This window comes from Macaca thibetana, chromosome 1 (assembly GCF_024542745.1).
Source record: "Macaca thibetana thibetana isolate TM-01 chromosome 1, ASM2454274v1, whole genome shotgun sequence".
Lineage (NCBI taxonomy): Eukaryota > Metazoa > Chordata > Mammalia > Primates > Cercopithecidae > Macaca > Macaca thibetana.
Genome location: NC_065578.1, coordinates 135,411,256 through 135,433,697, shown reverse-complemented (window position 1 = coordinate 135,433,697; position 22,442 = coordinate 135,411,256). Strand labels below are relative to the sequence as shown.

Below are 22,442 nucleotides of genomic sequence, written 5' to 3'. Positions count from 1 at the left end.
TTCAGACCCAAAACTGAGTCAGAGATTATGGGGCCCAGAAACAATTGGGCTCACATCTGTGCATTGAGTAGGCGTTAAGACCCTCAACTTCATTCCTTCTCCTGCTGTCCAAATGCCCAGGAATCTACAGAGGGCACCTGTCACATTCCTGCCCTTCAAAGACCTAAGTCTGCAGCTTAAACTTTTGAATCTAGGTCCTGGGGTTCTTCAGCATCTGTTAGAGAAGCCTCCATGAGGGCATATCTCCTCTAGATTTTCTCCCCATTCTGTAGCTCCCAGAAATAGTAAACCAGGTTGACTCTGCCTAGAGTCCACACAGAGGGGCTGTCATTTGCCTAAGATGCAAAATAAAGGGCTAGACTTTGAACTGAGGATGGATAGAAAACTCAGGGGAGACATCTACCTTGTGAGACATCAACATAGACTTTGTAAAGTCCCTCTTTTGGGGTGGGTTTCTCCATGTTTTGTAGATTTTGTCCAGTGACCTGCTGCAGTTGTACAAATAGTAAAAAGTAGAGCACCCTGTCTCCAAGTTTCTTTTGGAAAGTAAAGCCTACCTGCAGCAAAACCTGGAAGAATCTGTAAGTGTAAACAAGTACCTTAGCAATGAGAGGTCAGCACCACAAAACGTCCAGTCATGACCACAATTACACCTCATCTGTGAACTCTTACTGGAGTAGGATAGTTTTATCTTTCCTCTTACCCAAGAGTTAGCTGATCAGAGACAGGTAGTATCCAACATGGTTGGCTGCTTTACAAGGGCAGTTTAATTTACTTTCCTGGCCTCATAGAAGTACCTTGAATTGGTCCTGCCTGATTCATCATGGGGACATCAGCCTAGGCTTACTGGAACCCGTCTCATCAGCATCCGAGATTCTATGAGACATTTAGGGATGTCCTGTGAAGACTGTTGATGGGGTATTCTGCTTACATCTCAGTGGAAGAGAAATAAGGCATCTAGGGTTTGTTTCTCCCCTCATAGAATGAATCTTCTTGGTTGGTACCTAGATGGGGGTTTCTTCAGTTTCCTGGTACTTGGATGAAGAACCAAGAGGAGATCTGGAGATGCAAACTAATATATGGACCAATTGCCTCCATTGTTATGGCTATTAGAAAAGCAAATGGAGCTGTCATGGCTCCATCATGCATGAACTTTCAGTCTAGAAAATGTAGGTAAACGCTTGAATTTGGAAGTATGTGGCCAGTTTTTTAAAAAAGTAGAGATATAGGTGCACAGGGAACTTGGGCTTCATTTGAGTTCCTTACTTCCCTAATGTTATTGTGAGTTCTGATGTCACTACCTGAATGGCCATTCTTTTTTTTTTGTTTTTTTTTTTTTTGAGACAGAGTCTCGCTCTGTTGCCCAGGCTGGAGTGCAGTGGCAGGATCTCGGCTCACTGCAAGCTGCAAGCTCTGCCTCCCGGGTTCACGCCATTCTCCTGCATCAGACTCCCGAGTAGCTGGGACTACAGGCACCGAACTCCTGACCTCATGATCCACCCGCCTTGGCCTCCGAAAGTGCTGGGATTACAGGCATGAGCCACCGCACCTGGCCTGAATGGCCATTCTTGAACAGAATTATTAGTAGGAGGAGGAGGAGGAGGAGGAGGAGGAGGAGGAGGAGGAGGTAGTAGTAGTAGTAGTAGTAGTACAGCAGTGGTGGTGGCAGTAAATGCTCTTACCTTCTTAGGAATAAAATATTTAGCTTCTAGTATATTAGTGCCAGAAAATTCTAAAGGTTTATGTTATATTTATTGTTACATTACAGAATAGAGAATTGGCTTAAACAATTGAAATTACACAAACTGTGAAAGTCAAGTTTCTTGTGGGCAGCCTTAGGAAAGACATAACTGAAAATCAGCCAGTGGTATAAAGATGTGAAGCCCAGGGTCCCAGCCCTGCCCAGATTCACGCTCTTCGAAACCTTGTCTAAATATGTTTCCACCCTGGAATTTGCCCTCACAGAACTGATTAGGGGAGATCAGAGGTTTCAGTACCTGCTCTTGCTGCCTCCCCAAACCTGGTTCCCACAATTTCCCCAAATCCAAACAGATAAATGGGAGCCAAAGACTATATTTTGGGGCCTTAATTTTTATTTTTTAATTAAAATCTGTGTTTCTAAAAACATTTTACTCAGTAACCTGTTCTCTATTTCTTTGGATCCAGTAGTTGTTCTCCAAGTTATAAAACAGTAAATATAAATACAACAATAAAAAGTTCCTCTAACCTATATGCCACACTTATTTCTGTGTCTCTTCCATCTATATTTAGCTTTATTTTATTCCTTTTTTTTTTCTTTTTTTCTTTTTTTTTTTTTTTTTTTTTTTTTTTTTTTTTTTTTTTTGATGGAGTCTTGCTCTGTCACCCAGGCTGGAGTGCAATGGCACAGTCTTGGCTCACTGCAACCCCCGCCTCCTGGGTTCAAGCGATTCTCCTGGCTCAGTCTCCCAAGTGTGGGATTACAGGTTCCCACCACCATGCCCAGTTAATTTTTTGTATTTTTAGTAGAGACGGGGTTTCCCCTTGTTGGCCAAGTTGGTCTCGAACTCTGGACCTCAGGTGATCCACCCGCCTCAGCCTCCCAAAGTACTAGGATTACAGGCATGAGCCACCACGCCCGGCCTATACATTTTATTTTTAAAATCAGTGATAGATAAATGGAAAAAGAAATGGAAAGAGTATGCCCTGTATTCACATCCTGGCAATTATGAGACACTTCGCATCTACCTCCTAGGGTTTTATGAAGATTAACTCACATAATGTGAAGTTCCCCGCATAGTGTTTTGTAATGTACTTCCCAGCACATAGTACGTGCTCCATAAACATTGCATTAATGTATATGCACAAGTTGTTTCCCAAATGGAGATTTGCTCAGACATTGTGGTCCTCTTTAAACTTTAAAGGGCTAGCAGATAATGCCATGTTTCAGAATTGTGACTGGTGGTCTTCACTTTGGACCAAAAATATTTGTATTGGGCTAAGAGTATTGTGTAAAGGGACTCTGTTTGTTGTGCCTGTAGTTTTCTACCTAAGTGCTACTCGTGATGGACCTAGGAGGAGCAACATTAACATGAACAGGGACTTCTTACAGGAACCAGTTAATAGGCCTCTTCCAAACCTACAGAATCACATTACTTAAAGTGGGGCTCAGAATAGCAAATGATATATGCACATTGAAGTTTCAGAAGCAATGCTTAGCTAAGTGGCTCTCAGCCCAAGCCTCCAATTAGGATCACATGTCCAGTTTAAAGAAATACTCTCACTTGTACCCTCCCCACAGGTTCTGTCTATTGGTCTGGGTAAGAACATTGTTGTTTTAGTTTCGTACCCCATGTGATCCTAAGGTAAGGCCAGGGTCAAGCATGAGGGCCCTTAGATACATTTGAGAGAGTTGAGTTCAGCCTTTGTTCCAGAGGAAGGTCACAGGGCCTGCTCTCCTTTGGTTTGGTGTGGTCAAGTCAGTGCAGCCAATATTTTTATTATTGTAGCCAAAATTGCTGGCTACCATGGGACAGAAGGGCACTTGATGGCAGGAAAATGAAAACTCACATTTTGACCTTTATGTAGGAGCTCATTGTTCCTGTCTTGTATGATGAAGAAACAGGAAAGTAGCTTTTTCTGCATTTCAAGGTCCTTCTGCCTGTGTGTGTGGTCATAGCAGGTGAAGGAGTTGTGCTGACATCTCTAAAGGCATATTCTCAAGATGTGTGATTTGTCCAGATAATCTCATCTGAACAGAAATCAGAAAAAGAGGAAGAAATGGCTGGTTCTCGGGTAAATGAGTACTAGGTCAGGGGCTGGGTCAGCTGTTTCTCCAGAAATGTCATGTGTTTAAAACTTGCAGACTTTTATTTATATATTTGTAATGTTTCTGCCTAATAAATTTATTTCAAGTACTTTTTAAATTTTTCTTCTTATGATAGTCAAGGGGCTCTGAAAAATATTTCTTTCCTATATATCAATGTTTTATATCCATTCAGGCTTTTTAAGTGCCATAAGCAATCTTTACTATAAATTTTTGACCTGCAAAATGAATGTTTCTTTTGTATCTGTTGAACATGGGAAGGTGTGGATGCCCAAGATTCCCACTGGAGATGGATTCGGGTCCTTGGATTAGTTAAAAGAAAGTTGATGGAATTTTGCATGAAACTGATGTTTCTTTATGATTAGATTCAGATTTTGCCTTCTTGACCTATGCTGTTATAGCAATAATGTTGTAACCTCCTCCTGTGCATTTTTACACGTGATACCAGTTTTTTCTGTTACAGTTGGTGTTAATTTTATTCACTAGGTTAAGATGCTTTCTGACAGATTTCTTCACTATAAAGCAAATTAGTTTTCTCTGTATTATTAAGTACATTGGGGAGATTTAATAACTGATGGGCATGAACCATCACATTTAATTTAGAAGTTCTCCTTCTTAGATTATTTGACCTTGGAAAATGAAGGCTCTTATTTAATGGTCAAATGAACTGAGATAAATGCAGGCTCTGCCACTTAATGTTTGGCAGAATATTCTCCTTGGTTCAGAAGCATTGGCATCACAGGTGAACTTGTTCAAAATTCAGAAAGTCAGGTTTCAGCCCAGACCTTCTGAATCAAAATCTACATTTTAAACAGATTTCCAATTTCTTGTCATATGCATTAAAATCTGAGAGGCACTTCAGATGATTTTTCCTTCTGAGAAATTTATCCAACTTATCTTGTGTAATGTAAATATAGCTGTCCAATATGTAATGCCTGTATTGGCACCCTTATTTTTATACTATAACGCTTAACAAAAGTATAGCATCTACACTGGTTTTGTAAATCTTATGCCATCCTCTTTCCTTAGAGTTACAGAATGCATTTGAGAATCTTTGTGTTTTAAACAGTATCTTACTGGACAATTTATGCCAGAAAAAGTTCACTTTACTGTCTTCAATTCAGTTGGAGTCAAATTAAGAACTCTGCCCATGGCACATTTTGTAAATGTGTGTGTATTTTTTCCCCCCAGGGACTATTGGCATTCAGTGATGTGGTCATAGAATTCTCTCCAGAGGAGTGGGCATGTCTGGACCCTGCCCAGCGAAATTTGTATAGGGATGTGATGTTCGAGAACTACAGAAACCTGGTCTCCCTGGGTGAGGATAACTTCAATACACAATTTATATTTCATACTATGAATTTCATATTTTTCACTCCTGAAATGTTACCTGAGAGTTTGTCATTTGCATGAATGAGTTTTTGATCTCTGCTTCTAAGGAAAACTTGGGAATTTGTTGGTGTAGAAAATAAAATCTTCAAAATGTTTCATCTTGACATACATTTTAAGGTCTAAATTCTTCAGTCTAGATGACTGGTAATTCCAGAACTTTAGTGGCATAAGATACTGTTGCCCACACCTCAAAATCTAATTACACTACCAAGTTTTGATTCAGTAGTATTGGGTAGTGGAGCTAAGAACCTATACGTTTTTGGGAGACCGAGGTGGGCAGATCACCTGAGGTCAGGAGTTCAAGACCAGCCTGGCTAACATGGTGAAACCCCATTTCTACTAAAAATACAAAAAAAAAAAAAAAAATTAGATGGGCATGGTGGCATGTGCCTGTAATCCCAGCTACTTGGGAGATTGAAGCAGGAAAATCACTTGAACCTGAGAGGCAGAGGTTGCAGTGAACCGAGATCATGCTATTGCACTCCAGCTTGGGCAACAAAAGCTAAACTCCATCTCAACAAACAAACAAACAAACAAAAAGAACCTATGCATTTAAAGTCCTTTCTAAATATTGTATAGTTAATGTCAGAAAATAGTATTTTGGGAGTAATTTTCTAGAACCTTCTAAAAAATTGTTTTCCTACCAAGCACCGTACTAGGTTGGTAATTGGAGCGTGCCAGCAAGAGTCATGTTATTTTTTCTAATGAAACAGGTCTTGCTATGTCTAATCCAGACCTGGTCACCTGTCTAGAACAAAGAAAACAGCCTGGGAGTTTAAAGAGACAGGTGATAGTAGCCAAATTTCAAGGCAGGTAGGAGTAAATAAAGTAGATGACACAGGTTAGAGGCCCAAATGTCAAGGAGAAAGCCAGAAATGAAAATGTGGTTTGGGCAGCTCTGCTTCAGAAAAGCCTGAGTTTCTTTGTCTTCCTCTCACAGGAGCATCTTCTGCCCCATGCTCTTAAGTTCTCTAAGGATTCCACTACCATGAAGTGATTTTCCTTTGAGGTTACAGAGTGAAGCAAAGTCCTCTTCATGGTTTATAAGGCACTATATAATCTGACTGCTTTTCCGTTGCTTTGTGGAACATAGGCATATCTACATATTTTTGAGGAACTCTATTTTATACCATTTAATTCTCTTTTTGCATCTTGTCTGAAATTTGTGAGAGTAGTGGTATATTGGCATTTGGTTCAGAAATCCCAGGAACACCACAAACATATGTTGTGTTTTCAGCTTTATGATTTTCTATCCTATGGAGGTTTCAAATGTGATTTTACAGAAGCTCATACTCAGTGATTTTATCAGAACACTAAATATAAGAAAATCTAAACTTATTTTACTTCAAAATTTTATTTTCTAAGTAAAAACTGAGATTGGTAATTTAAACTCTATGCCCACATTGTTACAGTATCAACAGTAATATAATTTAATATATCTACTCCCTACATTTAAAAACAATACTGTTTTATTAGGGAGCTTGGAAGATTGCTGAGCATATATTAAACTCCCACCTTTTACCTTATTTTTAAATAACTATATTTTAAATTTGTTTTTATTTACTATAAAGCTTACTGGGGTATACATACATATACATGCATGCATATATATTTATTTGTGTGTGTAACAACTCTTTTACAAATACAAATTATGAATGTCCAACATAAAAATTTGATGTGTACACATTGTACTATAATTAACACACTCAAATTGATTTGGAGTGAGAATTCCTAATGTCTACTACCTTAGCAAATTTTAAGCCTACAAGACATTATTAACTGTATTCATGAAATTACACATTCGATCTTTTAAATTTGTTCATCTTAAAACCAAACAACAATTCTAGCACTTTGGGAGGCCAAGGTGGGCGGATCACTTGAGGTCAGGAGTTTGAGACCAGCCTGGCCAACATAATGAAACCCCATCTCTACTTAAAAAAACTAAAATTAGCTGGGCATGGTGGCGGGTGCCTGTAATCCCAGCTACTCGGGAAGCAGAGGCAGGAGAATTTGCTTGAATCTGGGAAGTGGAGGCTGCAGCGAATAGCCACTGCACTCCAGATCCTACCATTGCACTCCAGCCTGGGCGACAGAGCAAGACTCCGTCTCAAAAAAACAAAAACTGAAAAACACCTTCCCAATTTCTTCACTTCTAGGCCCTGCCAACTCCCTCTGTACTCTCTGCTTCTGTGAGTTTCACCGTTTTGGATTCTCTATACAAGTGAGATCATACAGTATTTGCCTTTTGGTGTCTGGCTTATTTTACTTAGCATAATGTCTTTCCAGTCCATCCGTGTTGTTTAAATGGCAGAATTAAATTATTTTTATGACCAAATAATATTTTATTGTGTATGTAAACCATATTTATCCATCTAGTGTCTAAAAACATTTAGGTTATTGTCATATCTTGGCAATTGTGAATGATACCGTAATAAATATGAGGATGCAGATATTTCTTTGAGATACTGATTTCATTTCCTTTGGTTATATACACAGAACTGGGATTGTTGAATTTTATACTTGTATCTTTTTCTAAGAGCCTTTATACCAATTTTTATAATGACTTCACCAATTTACAACTTTTAAAGTATACAGTACAGGATTTCTGTTTCTTCACATTGTGTGTTTTGTTTTCTTTTGTTTTGTTTGGGATGAAGTTTTGCTCTTGTTGCCCAGGCTGGAGTGCAATAGCACGATCTCAGCTCACTATGACCTCCACCTCCCGGGTTCAAGCAATTCTCCTGCCTCAGCCTCCCAGGTAGCCAAGATCACAGGCATGTGCCACCATACCCAGCTAATTTTTTATTTTTAGAAGAGACGGGGTTTCACCATGTTGGCCAGGCTGGTCTCAAACTCCTGATCTCGGGTGATCTGCCCGCCTCAGCCTCCTAAAGTGCTGGGATTATAGACGTGAGCCACTGCTCTTAGCCCCTTTCTTCACATTATTGTCAAACCGTTATCTCACTTTTTAATATATATGTATTAGTCATCTTAAGTGTGAAGTGATATTTCATCATGGTTTTGATTTGTGATTGCCTGATGATTGGTGATAGCCCTCTGATATATCTGTTGGCATTTGTATGTCTTCATTGGAACAATATCTATTGGGTCTTTTGCCTGTTTTTCAATTTTATTATTAATATTATCGTTATTATTGTGTTCCTTTTGATTTCTATGAGTTCCTCATATATTGTTGATATCTACCTTTTATTTGATTTATGGATTGCAAATATTTTCTCCCATCCTGCAGATTTTCTTATTTTATTGTTTTTCTTGCTGTACAGATGCTTTTTAGTTTCATGCAGTCCAACTTGTTAATACTTGCTTTTGTTGCCTGTACTTTTGATGTCATATCCAAAAAATCATTACCACAACCAATATCAAGTAGTTTTTAAAATATATTTTCTTTTAAGATTTTTAAGGATTTCTATCTGGCATTTAAGTCTTTATTTTGAGTTAATTTCTTGGTATCGTGTAAGAAAAAAATGGTCTAATTTCACTTGCATGTAGATATTCTTTTTGCCCAGCATCAATTATTGAAGAGACTATCTTTTGTACACTGTGTATTCTTGACGCCCTTGTTAAAGATTCATTGACCTTATATGCATGGGTTTATATCTGAGCTCTCTATTTTGTTCCATTTTTGTATCAGTTTTCGTGTTTATGCCATCCTACTCTTACTACCATAGTTTTCAAATAGAGCTTTAAATCAGAAAGTATGATGCCCCCGGCTTTGTTATTATTTCTCAAGATTGCTTTCACAATTCAGTGTCTTGTAATGCTATATAAATTTTAAAATTTTATTCTATTATTTTTAAAAATGCCATTGTAATTTTGATAGGAAGTTTATTGAATCTCTTGATTGCTTTGGATAATATGGCACTTTACAATAATTAGTCTTCCAATTCATAAACATTGGGTATCTTTACATTTATTTGTTTTTTCTTGTTTCTTTTATCAATATTTTCTTTCCCAATGTAAAGATTTTTCATGTTGTTTAAATTTCTTTGCCAAGAAATTTAGATGTTACTGTAAATGAGTTTTTTTATTAAATAGTTTGTAGTTAGTGTACTAGAACAAAACTGATATTTGTATAACCTTTTATATTCTGCTAATTTACTAAGATTTTTGGTTTATTTCTTAGGCTTTCTACATATAAGATGATGTCATCAACAAACAGCAATATTTTTACTTATTTCTTTTCAGTTCTTATGGCTTTTACAAAATTTTCTTGCCTAATTGTTCTGTCTAGGACTTCCAGGACTATGTTAAAATAGAAGCATTGATAATGGGCACAATATCACTTTGCATTGGTGTCTGTGCATTTGAAGGAGCAAACACCTCTACCAGTTCTTATAAACTGGTTTATACAGGTAAAGATTTTATCCTATTGGGTCCCCAGCTGATGAGATCTTTTCTGGGTTCACAGTAGAGAGATTATATACCTGAGTCCTAAGGTGGTTGCAGGGTCCACAATGGGGTCTATCTTTAGTGGGCTTATTACCAGGGGCTTGTGTGCTTATGAAGTCTGTCTTATTACTTGGCCAACTGAGTTGCCTTCAGCACTTTGATCTGTAGGGCAGACACTTGGCCTAATACCAAGTGTTTGTATGTGTGTCGCTCCCACCCAGTACTTGCAAGGTTTTTACCAGGTCACAGGTCTCCAGGTTGGCAGGACTGGCCATGGAATGTAGCTTAAAGGTCTAGAACTGAGTTATTCACCTGCTTCAGAGACCACAGTAAATGTCAAGGTCTGCAGTTCTGCGTCTATGGCCATGAATGAGCATCTGACCCTAGCTCTCTGAATGGGCAGTACCTCTTCTTGACTATGGCTGGGAGGAGTTAATGACAGTTACAGTGTTACTTCAGAATTCTAAGTGGAATCATGTTAAATGGGCCATTTCTTCATCTGTAGCCAAGACCAGCGGTCCTCAAGTTTGCCATCTGAAGGTAAACTTACTTTCTGAAAAAGGCTTTCCTTGGTCTTGTGCTTTTGGCAGGGTATTACAACTCCCTCCCCGAATCACAAAGCAATCATAAATGTACTTTTTGTGTGACAGGGTCTTGCTCTATTAGCCAGGCTGGTCTCAAACACCTGGCCTGAAGTAATCCTTCTGCCTCACCCTCTCAAATAGCTGGAATTACAAATATGAGCCATGGTGCCCGGCTCTCTCACAAAGGCACATATGTCCATAGATGGTTGATAAGTTTTTGTTGCTTTGGGAGATATACAAGAAGAGGACCTCCTGTTCCAACAACTTGCTGATTTTATTCTTCCTATACAGTTGCACTTCCATTTAGTTTTCTCTTTGCATTTCAAATTTGTGTGGGATTTTTAAATAAACATATATATTTGGGAAACCTAATGGGGAACCTATGTTCTCAGTAAATCTTATGTGTATTCATGCATGCTTATAAATTATATGTTTCCAATAAATGAACACTTTTATTATTACTTGATGTTCATATTTTCTCTTGTGACAAGTTTGGCTTAAAGTATACTTTGTGAAATATAACAGTTGTTGACATATAATGTACTTTTCCCAATATAATTGTTACCTTTCCAACTGTCATTTGGTTACCATTTGCATGGAATCTTTTTTCTTCCTCCCACTATTATGCCAGTCGTCTAAAGTTAGTCTCTTGGAGACAAGACATAGTTTGTGGTTTTTAAAATTTTTTCTAAATCTCTTTATTCAGTCTTCTGATTGGGATGTTTTGTTGATGAATATTTAAATAGCTGTCTAAAACATAATTACTTACTATTGTCATTTATTGTTTTATCGGATTCTTGTAGCCATTTTTTCCTCTTTTTCTCTCTGTCTTCCAGTATGTTTTCTGAGCTTAGTAACATGCTTCTACTCTCTTCTTCTGTGTGTGTTTATATGTATCTCTATAGGTATTTTCTTTGTGGTTGCCATGAGAATTATAAAACCCCCAAAGTTACAACAACATATAATAAACTGGTAATAGCTTAATTTCAGTTGCATACAGAAATTTTTTTTGTTATATTTACCTTAAACTTCATATTATTGATGTCACTAATTATATATTTCATATTATATAGACATCAACAGATGTTTATTATTGTTCTCATGCATTTTTCAAATCGTAGAGCGTAAGTAAAAGTGTTTTCAGCACCATCATTATAAAACTACAGAATTTTATTTTTGTGTATGTATACATCTTTCCCAGAGAGTTATGTATTTGTATATAATTTTTTGTTTAATGACACATTTTATTTTCAATGGACCGGAGTCCATTTTACATTTTCTATGGGACAGTTTTACTGGTGATTTAGTTCTTCTGCATTTGGCTATCTTGGAAAGTCTTCATCTTCTCTTAATTGTGAAGGACAGTTTTACTGTTAATAGTATTCTTGCTTGAAAGTTTTTGTTTTTTCTTTCAACACCCTGACTATATCACTTAACTCCCTTTTTCCCTGCAAAGTTTCTGTTGATAAATTCACAGGTAATCCCATAGGAGAATGCTTATAAATGACACATCACTTTTCTCTTGCTGCTTTCAACATCTTATTCCTCTCTGTGATTTCAAAATCTTGCTTATAATGTGTCTTCTTATGGGTCTTTTTGTGTTTATTATTGATTTTTTTACATCTTTTGTGTAAACATTTCTGTTATTTTCTTGTATTCTTTAGTCCCACACTTTGTTTCTTGTTATACATTTTATTATTTTGTTGATACTCCCATTTCCTGATTTTATTTAGTTGTCTTTGTTCCCATTTCACTTACTGAGTCATCTGAATTATTTAGATAATTTATACATATTTATTTTCTTAGAATTAATTTTTTATTTAGTTTGTTTCCTTGATTGGACCATGTTACCCTGATAAGTTTGCATATGTTGTAATCTTTGGTTCATATTTGGGCATTAATAAAATGCCACCTGTCACACTCTTTATAAGTGGCTTTGTCCTGGAGAAGGCTACTAGCTATTTGCCAGGCTGGAGATCCCTGTAGCCTCTCAAACCTCTTCTTATGATTTGTCTTCTCTGGAATCGTGTGTTTACTGTTCAGCTAAAGAGATTTGTTCATGTTTCTTTGTAAAAACCTATAATCATGTGCTACACCTGGTGTCTGTCTGTGGCACTATGATCTCTCTGCTGCAGTAACAATTATTTACCTTTTTCTTAGCAGATCAAAGCTGTCATTCAAAGCATACCACCATTTCTTTCAACAGTCTTTGTTATGGGAGACAGAAACCAGTCTTTGGAAAGCCCCTAAAAGCCAGAAGTATGGGCACATGTGCAATGTTTTGTTTTTCTGTTTTTTTGCTTTGAGGGAGAAGCCAGGAGTTTGAAGTTTACTCTTAAAGACACCATGCTATATTGGGGTGGAGGAAAGGTTTTATGTATAAATGTAACAAACTTTACTTTCTATTCTATGTGGATTTTGCAATTGTGCTCACCTAGGGTGTTGCAAACTCAACTAGATTTTATAGTTTTCAGAAAGGCATTTTGGTCAGTATATTTTTGTTAAGTTTATATGTTCAAAAAGGAATCAGGGCCTGTGGTATTTTATTATGCCATCTTGTTAATGTCTTTGATATAATATTTATTAGATTTGTAAAGTGTATTTACTGGAGATTAGTAAGCAGAATAACTTTTTATTTTTATTTCTTTCAGCTATTTTATCTTATTCCATTCAAGACCTTTTGCCAGAGCAGGATATGAAAGATTTATGCCAAAAAGTGACACTGACGAGACACAGAAGCTGGGGCCTTGACAATTTGCACTTAGTGAAAGACTGGAGAACTGTGAATGAGGGTAAGGGGCAAAAAGAATGTTATAATAGACTTACTCAATGTTCATCAACTGAAAGCAAAATCTTTCAATGTATTGAATGTGGCAAAAATTTTAGCCGGAGGTCAATCCTTACTGAACATAAGAGAATTCATACTGGAGAGAAACCATACAAATGTGAAGAATGTGGCAAAGTTTTCAATCGATGTTCAAACCTAACCAAACATAAAAGAATTCATACTGGAGGAAAACCCTACAAATGTGATGAATGTGGCAAAGTTTTTAATTGGTGGTCACAACTAACTAACCATAAGAAAATTCATAGTGGAGAGAAACCCTACAAATGTGATGAATGTGGCAAAGTTTTTAATTGGTGGTCACAGCTAACTAGCCATAAGAAAATTCATAGTGGAGAGAAACCATACACATGTGAAGAATGTGGCAAAGCCTTTACCCAGTTCTCAAACCTTATGCAACATAAGAGAATTCATACTGGAGAGAAACCCTACAAATGCAAAGAATGTTGCAAAGCCTTTAACAAGTTCTCAAACCTTACTCAACATAAGAAAATTCATACTGGAGAGAAACCCTACAAGTGTGAAGAATGTGGCAACCTTTTCAATGAGTGCTCACACCTAACTAGACATAGGAGAATTCATACTGGAGAGAAACCCTACAAATGTGAAGAATGTGGCAAAACCTTTACACAGTTTGCAAGCCTTACTCGTCATAAAAGAATTCATACTGGAGAAAAACCCTACCAATGTGAAGAATGTGGCAAAACTTTTAATCGGTGTTCACATCTAAGTAGCCATAAGAGAATTCATACTGGAGAGAAACCCTACAAATGTGAAGAGTGTGGCAGAACCTTTACTCAATTCTCAAACCTCACTCAGCATAAAAGAATTCATACTGGAGAGAAACCCTACAAATGCAAAGAATGTGGCAAAGCATTTAACAAGTTCTCAAGCCTTACTCAACATAAGAGAATTCATACTGGAATGAAACCCTACAAATGTGAAGAATGTGGCAAAGTTTTTAAACAGTGCTCACACCTAACTAGCCATAAGAGAATTCATACTGGAGAGAAACCCTACAAATGTAAAGAATGTGGCAAAGCTTTTTACCAGTCCTCAATCCTTAGTAAGCATAAGAGAATTCATACTGAAGAGAAACCCTACAAATGTGAAGAATGTGGCAAAGCCTTTAACCAGTTCTCAAGCCTTACTCGTCATAAAAGAATTCATACTGGAGAGAAACCCTACACATGTAAAGAATGTGGAAAAGGGTTTTACCAATCCTCAATCCATAGTAAGTATAAGAGAACTTATACTGGAGAGGAACCTGACAAATGTGAAAAATGTGGCAGTCTTTAAAAACTGCTTACATTATACATGGCTTCAGTAATTTCATACTGAATAAAAGTGGTATGAGCATCATGACTGTTTAAGGATGTTTCACAAAATGTAAGCTTCATGGTGCACAACACTATACTGAATGAAATGTATAAATATAGAATATTACAATACCTTTGTTTATGTCAAAGATCATCCTGTAAATAGAATCTGTACCAGAGGAAAACCCTTAAACAATTATTCAGACTTTTTTCAACTTTAGAGGATTTTATGGGGAAAAAATCCTCCTACAAATGTGGAAAAACATTTTTTCAAGATATATACCTTAGAAAACACCAGAGTTTATAGTATAGTAGAATATATTTTACAGATACAGTGAATACAAACAAATGTCCAAAATTAAGTCTAAATAAAACATTACATAATTTACTATAGAAAGTACTAAGGCACTAACAGTTTCAGATGTTACTTTAAAGCAGTGTTGATTGTCAAGAATAATTCAAAGTTTAAATAGATAATTTAGTTGTATGTAAATTTAAATGAATCGGGGGGAGGGGGGAGGGATTGCATTGGGAGTTATACCTGATGTAAATGACGAGTTGATGGGTGCTGACGAGTTGATGGGTGCAGCACACCAACATGGCACAAGTATAAATATGTAACAAACCTGCACGTTATGCACATGTACCCTAGAACTTAAAGTATAATAATAATAAATAAATAAATAAATGAAGGTAGTTTTTCATGTCAGAGTCTGGGTGAAAAAATCACAGGGAAAGGCTTTGATTCATCTAACTTGGGTCAGATTTGCACTAGATCAATCAACTAGAGCTAAGGAGGCAGAGACAGGATGTAATATGGAAGCCCTCTCAGAATCATATGGTGTCAAGAGGAATAAGTCTCTTCAATGAAGGATAAAATGCCTAAGAGATCAAACAACAGCAATAGTTATTCTACTACATTGATAACTTTAATATAAAAGGTTATAATTTACTTACTATGGATTCAAATTTGTGTTTTAGGAAGATGTTTTATATTTTTTACTAATTATGTGTACATCCTTGTGTACTACTTCCTATTCTGGGAGATGGTTGGATGATGACAATCTTAGTGGGGTGCTAAGATCCTAGTATGTGGCTGTAGAAATTCTTACTTACGTGGGACTTAACTTGGACATGATTGTTCATGTATGCTAGTGCAAAAAAATATGGTATAGCATAGTGAAGTTGATGTAGAGATATTTAAGGTAAGAAATTTCCAGACAGAATGAAATGCTTGAGCAAAGGATCAGAAGTCTGATACTAACTTTTTTTAAGTGTATTGTTAAAACATGGTGAGAATGAACTGGAGAGAGTTGCTTGCAGGAAGCTATGTGCTTGAAAACTCTAAGTAACAGATTGAGAAGTGTGGATTTTATCTTTTGGCAAGAAAGGTAAATTAGAAATTTAAAAGCTATAGAAAGTTATATTCATATTTGTGTTTTGGAAAACAACTCCAGCAGGAGTGTGTGAAGTTAATCAGAGGAGCAAGAAACCAGTTAGAAAACAATTGTATAAGTCAATTATAAATATTCCAGAAAAAGGGGTTAGTTATTTCTCAATTTGAGGAGGCATTGAAAGAAGGTATCAGTAGAATCTGCAGTAAAATGAGAGTTAAGAAAGAGGGAATAGCCAAAACTGAGGGAGACGTTGAGTGTATGAGTATGAACAGCATGCCAAGAGGTTAGTAATAGCTAGACACTGATAACATGAAAGCAATGTAATGTGAATGCAAAGTCTTTGTTATTTTTAGAATATGTATGAAAGATATTTGAAACAATCCAATAATTTAAAATTTTTCAAAGGATAAAAATGCCTAAAATGCATACAAAAATAATCTATAGAACTTAGAAAGGAAGTAAGATAGGAAGAATTGAGTCACATGGCCTAGGAGTAATGAGTGATAGATAATACCATATACTCCACCTTTCAATGACTTTTTTAGTTGCTCTTAAGCAAAGACAAAAATAAATAAAGATAAGAATACATGGTCAAAGACTCACCAAGAAAATCAAGAGTACAGATTATGACACCAAGTTACTTTTTTCTTTTTTGCAGATGACAGGGTCTGTTTGATTCAATAAGCATCACCACACACCCTACATCTACAGCCCAATTTTCTGCCTAAACGAGATCCAACTTGCCTATTTACAGTTCACTGGACTTAGTTAAAACTCTAATAATAATTGTTCAGATGATTTAACTTCCTGATATAACCAGAAACTCTTCTGCAATAGCCCAGAATTAAAATATCTTTTGGCCCTGGCTTGTAACATTGATCAAGATGTAAATAGGTCACAGCTTGTATTTGTTCAGGATATGATTCTGTCTGCAATTTTTTCTAAAGTCAAAAATATAAATTAATTAGGAGTAAATTTTCTCTAAATATTGGAAACTATTTTTGGCTTACTTGTAATGAAAATAAGTTAATAATAAACTGTAACAGAATGGTAAAAAAAAAATTTAAATGAATCAAGAGATGATGTCTTTTTGAAGTAGTTACATTCATGTTATACTTTTTCGTATTAAAAGTTTTTTATTTTTATTATATGTTTTAATATTGACGTAATTCAAATCTCAAATAACTTGATTTTGTTATATTTATTGTTTACGTTAAAGCATGTGGTCATTTGTTGCTGCGTAAGAGCTATGAGAAGTTCTTCTATATTAGATGACCATCATTTATATGCTTTTTCATGAGTGATTAAGGGTGCTGAAATGTAACATTTATAAGGAAAATATAAGTAGAAATGCTTTTTGTTGATGTATAACAGTGTTTTAAGTAACACATTAGGTATTCAGAGAAGTATTTTGCATTATAGTAATAGAGAAACATTTTGAATTTTAGTAGTAAATTGTTTTATGAGTTGCACATTAAGGTAATAAAATATAGTAGCTTTTGAAATGTTATTTTTAGAATGCAGTTTCTTTTAATAAAACAAAATGATTTTTAATGTGTTAAGAATATTTTACATTGAATGAAGTACATCTTGCCACAATAATTAACCTATACCACTTTACCCAAAGTTGTAGGTAACAGATAGTAACAATACACTGCTGGGTAACAGTGAAAGGATACCTCTAGTAGTCTCTTTTCCCAGTGGCTTTTAATTTCAAACAACTTGGGAAATTTTTTTTATATGATATGCTTTGGGTTTTTTGTACCTTACCTCATGTTGAAATATGTTTCCCCATGGTGAAGGCGGGGTCTAGTGGAAGGTGTTTAGGTCATGGGTGTAGATTCCTCAGAATAGATTGATGTTCTTTCCACTGCAGTTAGTGAGTCCTCTGTCAGTTCGTGTGAAAGCTGGTTGTTAAAAAAAGAAAAAAAAAAAAAAAAAAAAAAAAAGCTGATATTCCTCTTGCTTTGTCTTTTGCCATGATACTCCTTTGCCTTTTATCATGAGTAAAAGCTCCCTGCGGCCTCATCAGAAGTTAAGCAGATGCTGATGTCATGTTTGTATAGCCAACAGAACTGAGGCTAATAAACCTCTTTTTAATTTGCCAGTGTTAAGTATCCCCTTCTAGCAGCACAAAATGGATTAACATACCGGTTATATTTTAATTTTTTTCTTTTGTAAATATTGGACAATGATACTCTTATATAATCTTCAGTATAACCATTATAATTGCCCACTATGATGATAATTATAAAAGAGTATAATGAAAAGCCATGTATTTTGAATCCTGAATGACTATTTACAAAATGTCATACTACATTTTTCTTTGAGCCTGTGACTTCTCTGGCCTGTAAAAACACATACATACATTTAGTTTTGATTAACGTGGAGTTAATTTTATAAGTCTATCACTCTAAACATAAGTGTTAACTTTAAGAGAATTATGGAGCGTGTAATTGTGTTTGAGTATAGGTGTGTACTTTTTTGAGAGTAAAACAAAAATATTGGAACAAAACGTAATTTAAAAAGTATTGGTAATTTACTAGCAAACTAGGAATCTCAAAGATTCTGAAAGTAAATACTTATTCTCTGCTTTGTATTGAATTTACTTCTGAAAAATCTTATGGCTCCTGGCTCAGAATCTTCTCATGCAGATCCTGTTTTTTTCTTGTCTGTTGACCATCCTAAACCTAATATATAGTTTTCTCATTCCAAAGTTCATGAAATTTTCTCTATATTCCTGAGAAATTCCAAGAATAACCTTCATAAAATTTATTAATGTTCACAAGATAATTTTAAGATGTAATTCTACAATGTGTGTGTTGCTACAGTTTATTTAATGAGTACATTCTATTTTTGTATTTCAATTGGAGAACCTTATTTCAGACAATTTTTACTTGGTTTTTGTTTCCATTTTAATATTTTACATAATTGAATTTATTTACTTTTTCGAGCCAATTTGTTTAGATGTGCACTGGGAAGGCTTCATAATTCACAAAGTTGTTTTGACATATAAATGAGGTGAACAAACACAGGAACGTGCTAGGTTTCCTGGGGGTATAATAGATGCTCTATAATTAGCAGCAAATACTCTTGTCGAAGTCACTTTTTGGCTACAAGTAAGAGATTAGAAATATTCAGCATGAAGAGATGGCATTAACTCTGCATGTAAAGAAAACACATGTATACCCAGGGTGTACAACTGCCTCTGAAATTAAGAGGAATTGTGTTTATTTCATAGTTATCTCCAGTACTTCACTATTATTTTATTTTCACCCCCATCTGTGTGTCAGTCATAGCCCTTTCCCTTCTTTGCTTATCATGGCTACAGATTTCTCACTGTTCTCTGCAGCCCATGTAATTTCATACAGTATTTTGTAGGATGTGATAAGAAATTTGAAATTTTTAATATAGTGAAAAATTGGATTTAACTGGAGAGTTTGAGGACATTTTTAAGTTATAAATGCACCATTTGAATAATTTAATTGGCATAATTGGGATGTACTCTACACAGTTTATAGGATTAAATTAGTGAGTTAGTAATGTTTGTATGAAAGAAATGTTATTAGATTCTACCACAAAATGTGGTAAACATGAAATCAGTTAGAATAGGTAAAGCATTAATAATGGTAAGCTATATATCATAATCACTATATAAAGAAACATCAGAATATGGAAACCCCTTAAGAAAAATAGGTTTAAAGCATTTATGTGTACATGTAGAATTTTTTAGTTTTTAGTGTTTATGTAATATATTAGACAATAATAAACATTTACATTTATGTTTACATTTACATTTAATTTTTTGAATTTTAAATTTTTTAATGAAAAATCAGGGAATTTCTTATGGTTTTATTTAAATGGGTGCAGCTTACATTGCAGAGTTTATATAAATAATCACATAACTCACCAATTCCTTAGTCATTTTCTGTATTAAAAAACTCAGAGATCTAGAGAGCTTTTGGATTGAAGTATTTCCTTGGTGATTTTGAATGCAAACCTGATTTCTGTGTTCACACCATGGCCAGAGATGGCAAGCAAAAATCCATATGATTTAAATTGTCCCAAACTTAAAGTTTTTTGGTGACTCCCATGTTCTGTGCTGGTTCTAAACATTACATATATTTCTAGCACATAAGTGGACATTTTTAAAAATCATGTACATATATAGTTCAAAGTTTTTTTGGAGCATTGTTTTTCCAGATGTTTAAAAATTATTTTTAAATTGGCAAAATTATATATATACATATATACATAATGATATATGTATATATTATAATGTACATATAATTACACATTATATATATATAATTATATATATACATGTAACACATGATGTTTGAAATGCTTGATTCTAGCTAATTAAAAACGCTTTACCTCAATGGTTATTTTTATTGTGAGAATGCTCAACACTGTCTTGGCACTTTAAAAAAAAATACAATATATTCTCAATAACTGTAGTCACTCTGCACTACAATAGGTCTCTTGAACTAATTCCTCCTAGCTTAACAGGCATTATTTATCATTTAACAGATAATTCTCTAAGCCCCTTTCTCCTAAAACTTCAGCATCTCTTAACCTTCTTTCTAGTCTCTAATGAGATCAACTTGTTTAGATTCCACATGAGTGAGACTGTGAGGTATTCATCTTTCTGTGTTCTGCTCCATTGGTCTATTTATCTGTTTTTAATGCCAGTATTGGACTGTTTTAGTTACTGTAGCTTTCAGTATATTCAACTGTCAAGTAGTACAATGCTTCCAGCTTTCAGAATCTTTTGCTCTACTATATGAATTTTAGGTTTTTTTGTTTTTGTGAAAAATTCTATTGATATTTTATAGACATTATGTTAAATATATACATCATTTTGTGTAACATAGACTTTTTAACAATATTAATTTGGCCAATTATGAATAAGGGATAACTTTTCATTTATTTGTGTTTAATTGTATACCTCAATTTTCTTTAGCTTTTAATATAGAGATCTTTAACATTTTTGAATAATTTTATTGGGAAGTAAACTTTTTGTAACTATCACAGGTGTCAATTGTTTTCTTTATTTCTTTTTCAGATAGTTTGTTGTTAGTATATAGAAATGCTACTCACTCTTATATCTTGATTTTGTATCCTGCAACTTTAGTGAATTTATTCTAAGTGTTTTTAAAGTTTTCTATTCATAAGACTATGATATCTGCAAACAGGGATAATTATTTTCTTTCTTTACAATTTGGCTGACTTTGGTTTTGTTCTCTAATTGCTCTGGCTTGGAAATTCAGTAGCATGTTAAATAAGAGTGATGAAATTAGGTATCTTTGCCTTACTATCGATCTACTGTCTTTGCCTCTTTAAAAAAAGGCTTACAACTTTTGAAGGTTTATCATGATGTCAGATATCCATTTGTCATATATGGCCTTTATTGGCTTGAGGTATGTATGTTCTATATGTAATTTCTTTTGAGATTTTGTCATAAAGTAATGTTGAATTTTCTAAAATTCTTTTTCTGCATTCACTTAAAAGTTATAATTGGTTCTGAGATCCTTCATCTTTGTCAGAATCTAGGAGGATGCATCTATACCTAAAGGAGGACACGAAGGCATCATATGTTACATTCTCGTGACATATAATGTCTACTGCTGATAATGTCTACTGTGAGTTTCTGACTCCCCAAATGAAATTGAGGCCCAGAAACTCTCAACTGCTTTGTTCATTGAATAATGCCAAGTGTCTGGAAATGTGACTGTTCAGATTAGATGCTTAATGTGTGTGTGTTGACTAAATAAATCTCAACCAGAACCGTCTCAGATATTTTATTAAATGTGGGACCTTTTTTTTTTTTTTTTTTTTTTTTTACCAGCAGGGGACCCCTGTTTTGGCTATGTCAAGAACAAAGACTAGGCAAAAGAAATGTCAAACCGCATTTACAAATGCAAAAATGGACTTGCTTTTGATATGGTTTTCCCAACAATAAGGGACATGAGTCATTGGGGCATGTTACAGAGAGTTTCAGTAAAATTCAGAAAAAAATAATAAATATGAACAGCCACAGCATGTGCAGAAGGCTTTTTATGGAGCCAGGCATGGTTGACCTGCTTTCCATGTCTCAAGACATTAGTCCCTACAAGAACCCTATGAGGTTTATCTTCTTTTCGCCCATTTTCAGAAAAGAAAAGTTCAGCTCAGAGAGCTGCAGGAACATTGGGGACATCTCCAAGACACAGCCAATAGGTGGCAGTCATCAGTGTGTCTTGGAAGGGACAAACATTGAGCTTCTGAACAGCTACTCCAGGAACTATGGTGCTGTGGTGAAGTCCTGGTTAGGAGCCTAGGAAAATGGTGAAGGAAAAGATGGTCCCAGCCTGCAAAGCTGAAGTCAAGAACTCCACCAACGTCTCCCTTCTCCCTAGCCTGGTGGTCCACATCATGCAGATTTACTCTAGATTCAGCTTAGACTCATTTTTATACTACGCAGGAGACAAGGAGGGAACTACAGTCACTAATAGGAGCATGAGCCTCAGGTGTTTTGGGGATTGAAATTCAGACCAGGAAATTCCAGTACGTCAGTGCATGTGGAGGGCATGAGTATTTATAGAGAAGGTTCTAGGCTTCCAAAGTAAAACTGGATGTGGAGGTTGGGGATTGATTCAAACATTAATACTTTCAAGACATTTTTATGGTATTTGTCAGCTGTGGAGC

The 22,442-nt window shown here is 35.3% G+C and overlaps 2 protein-coding genes across 4 annotated transcripts in view; both read left to right on the top strand.

Moving 5' to 3' along the window:
* ZNF678 (zinc finger protein 678) overlaps window positions 1-16,789 on the top strand; it is a 102,037-nt gene extending 85,248 nt beyond the window's left edge. Inside the window, exons 2-5 of one of the 3 annotated variants that reach the window (XM_050757641.1) lie at window positions 4,997-5,123; window positions 7,354-7,418; window positions 9,450-9,570; window positions 12,843-16,789. In XM_050757641.1, the coding sequence (XP_050613598.1) occupies window positions 4,997-5,123; window positions 7,354-7,418; window positions 9,450-9,570; window positions 12,843-14,335 (1,806 nt within the window). In that variant the 3' untranslated portion in view covers window positions 14,336-16,789. The remainder of the gene's footprint in view (window positions 1-4,996; window positions 5,124-7,353; window positions 7,419-9,449; window positions 9,571-12,842) is intronic. The other 2 variants (XM_050757650.1, XM_050757655.1) reach the window with 2 other exon arrangements.
* The window catches only part of SNAP47 (synaptosome associated protein 47), a 779,054-nt gene that overhangs the window by 592,708 nt on the left and 163,904 nt on the right, over window positions 1-22,442 (top strand). The window lies entirely within an intron of this gene.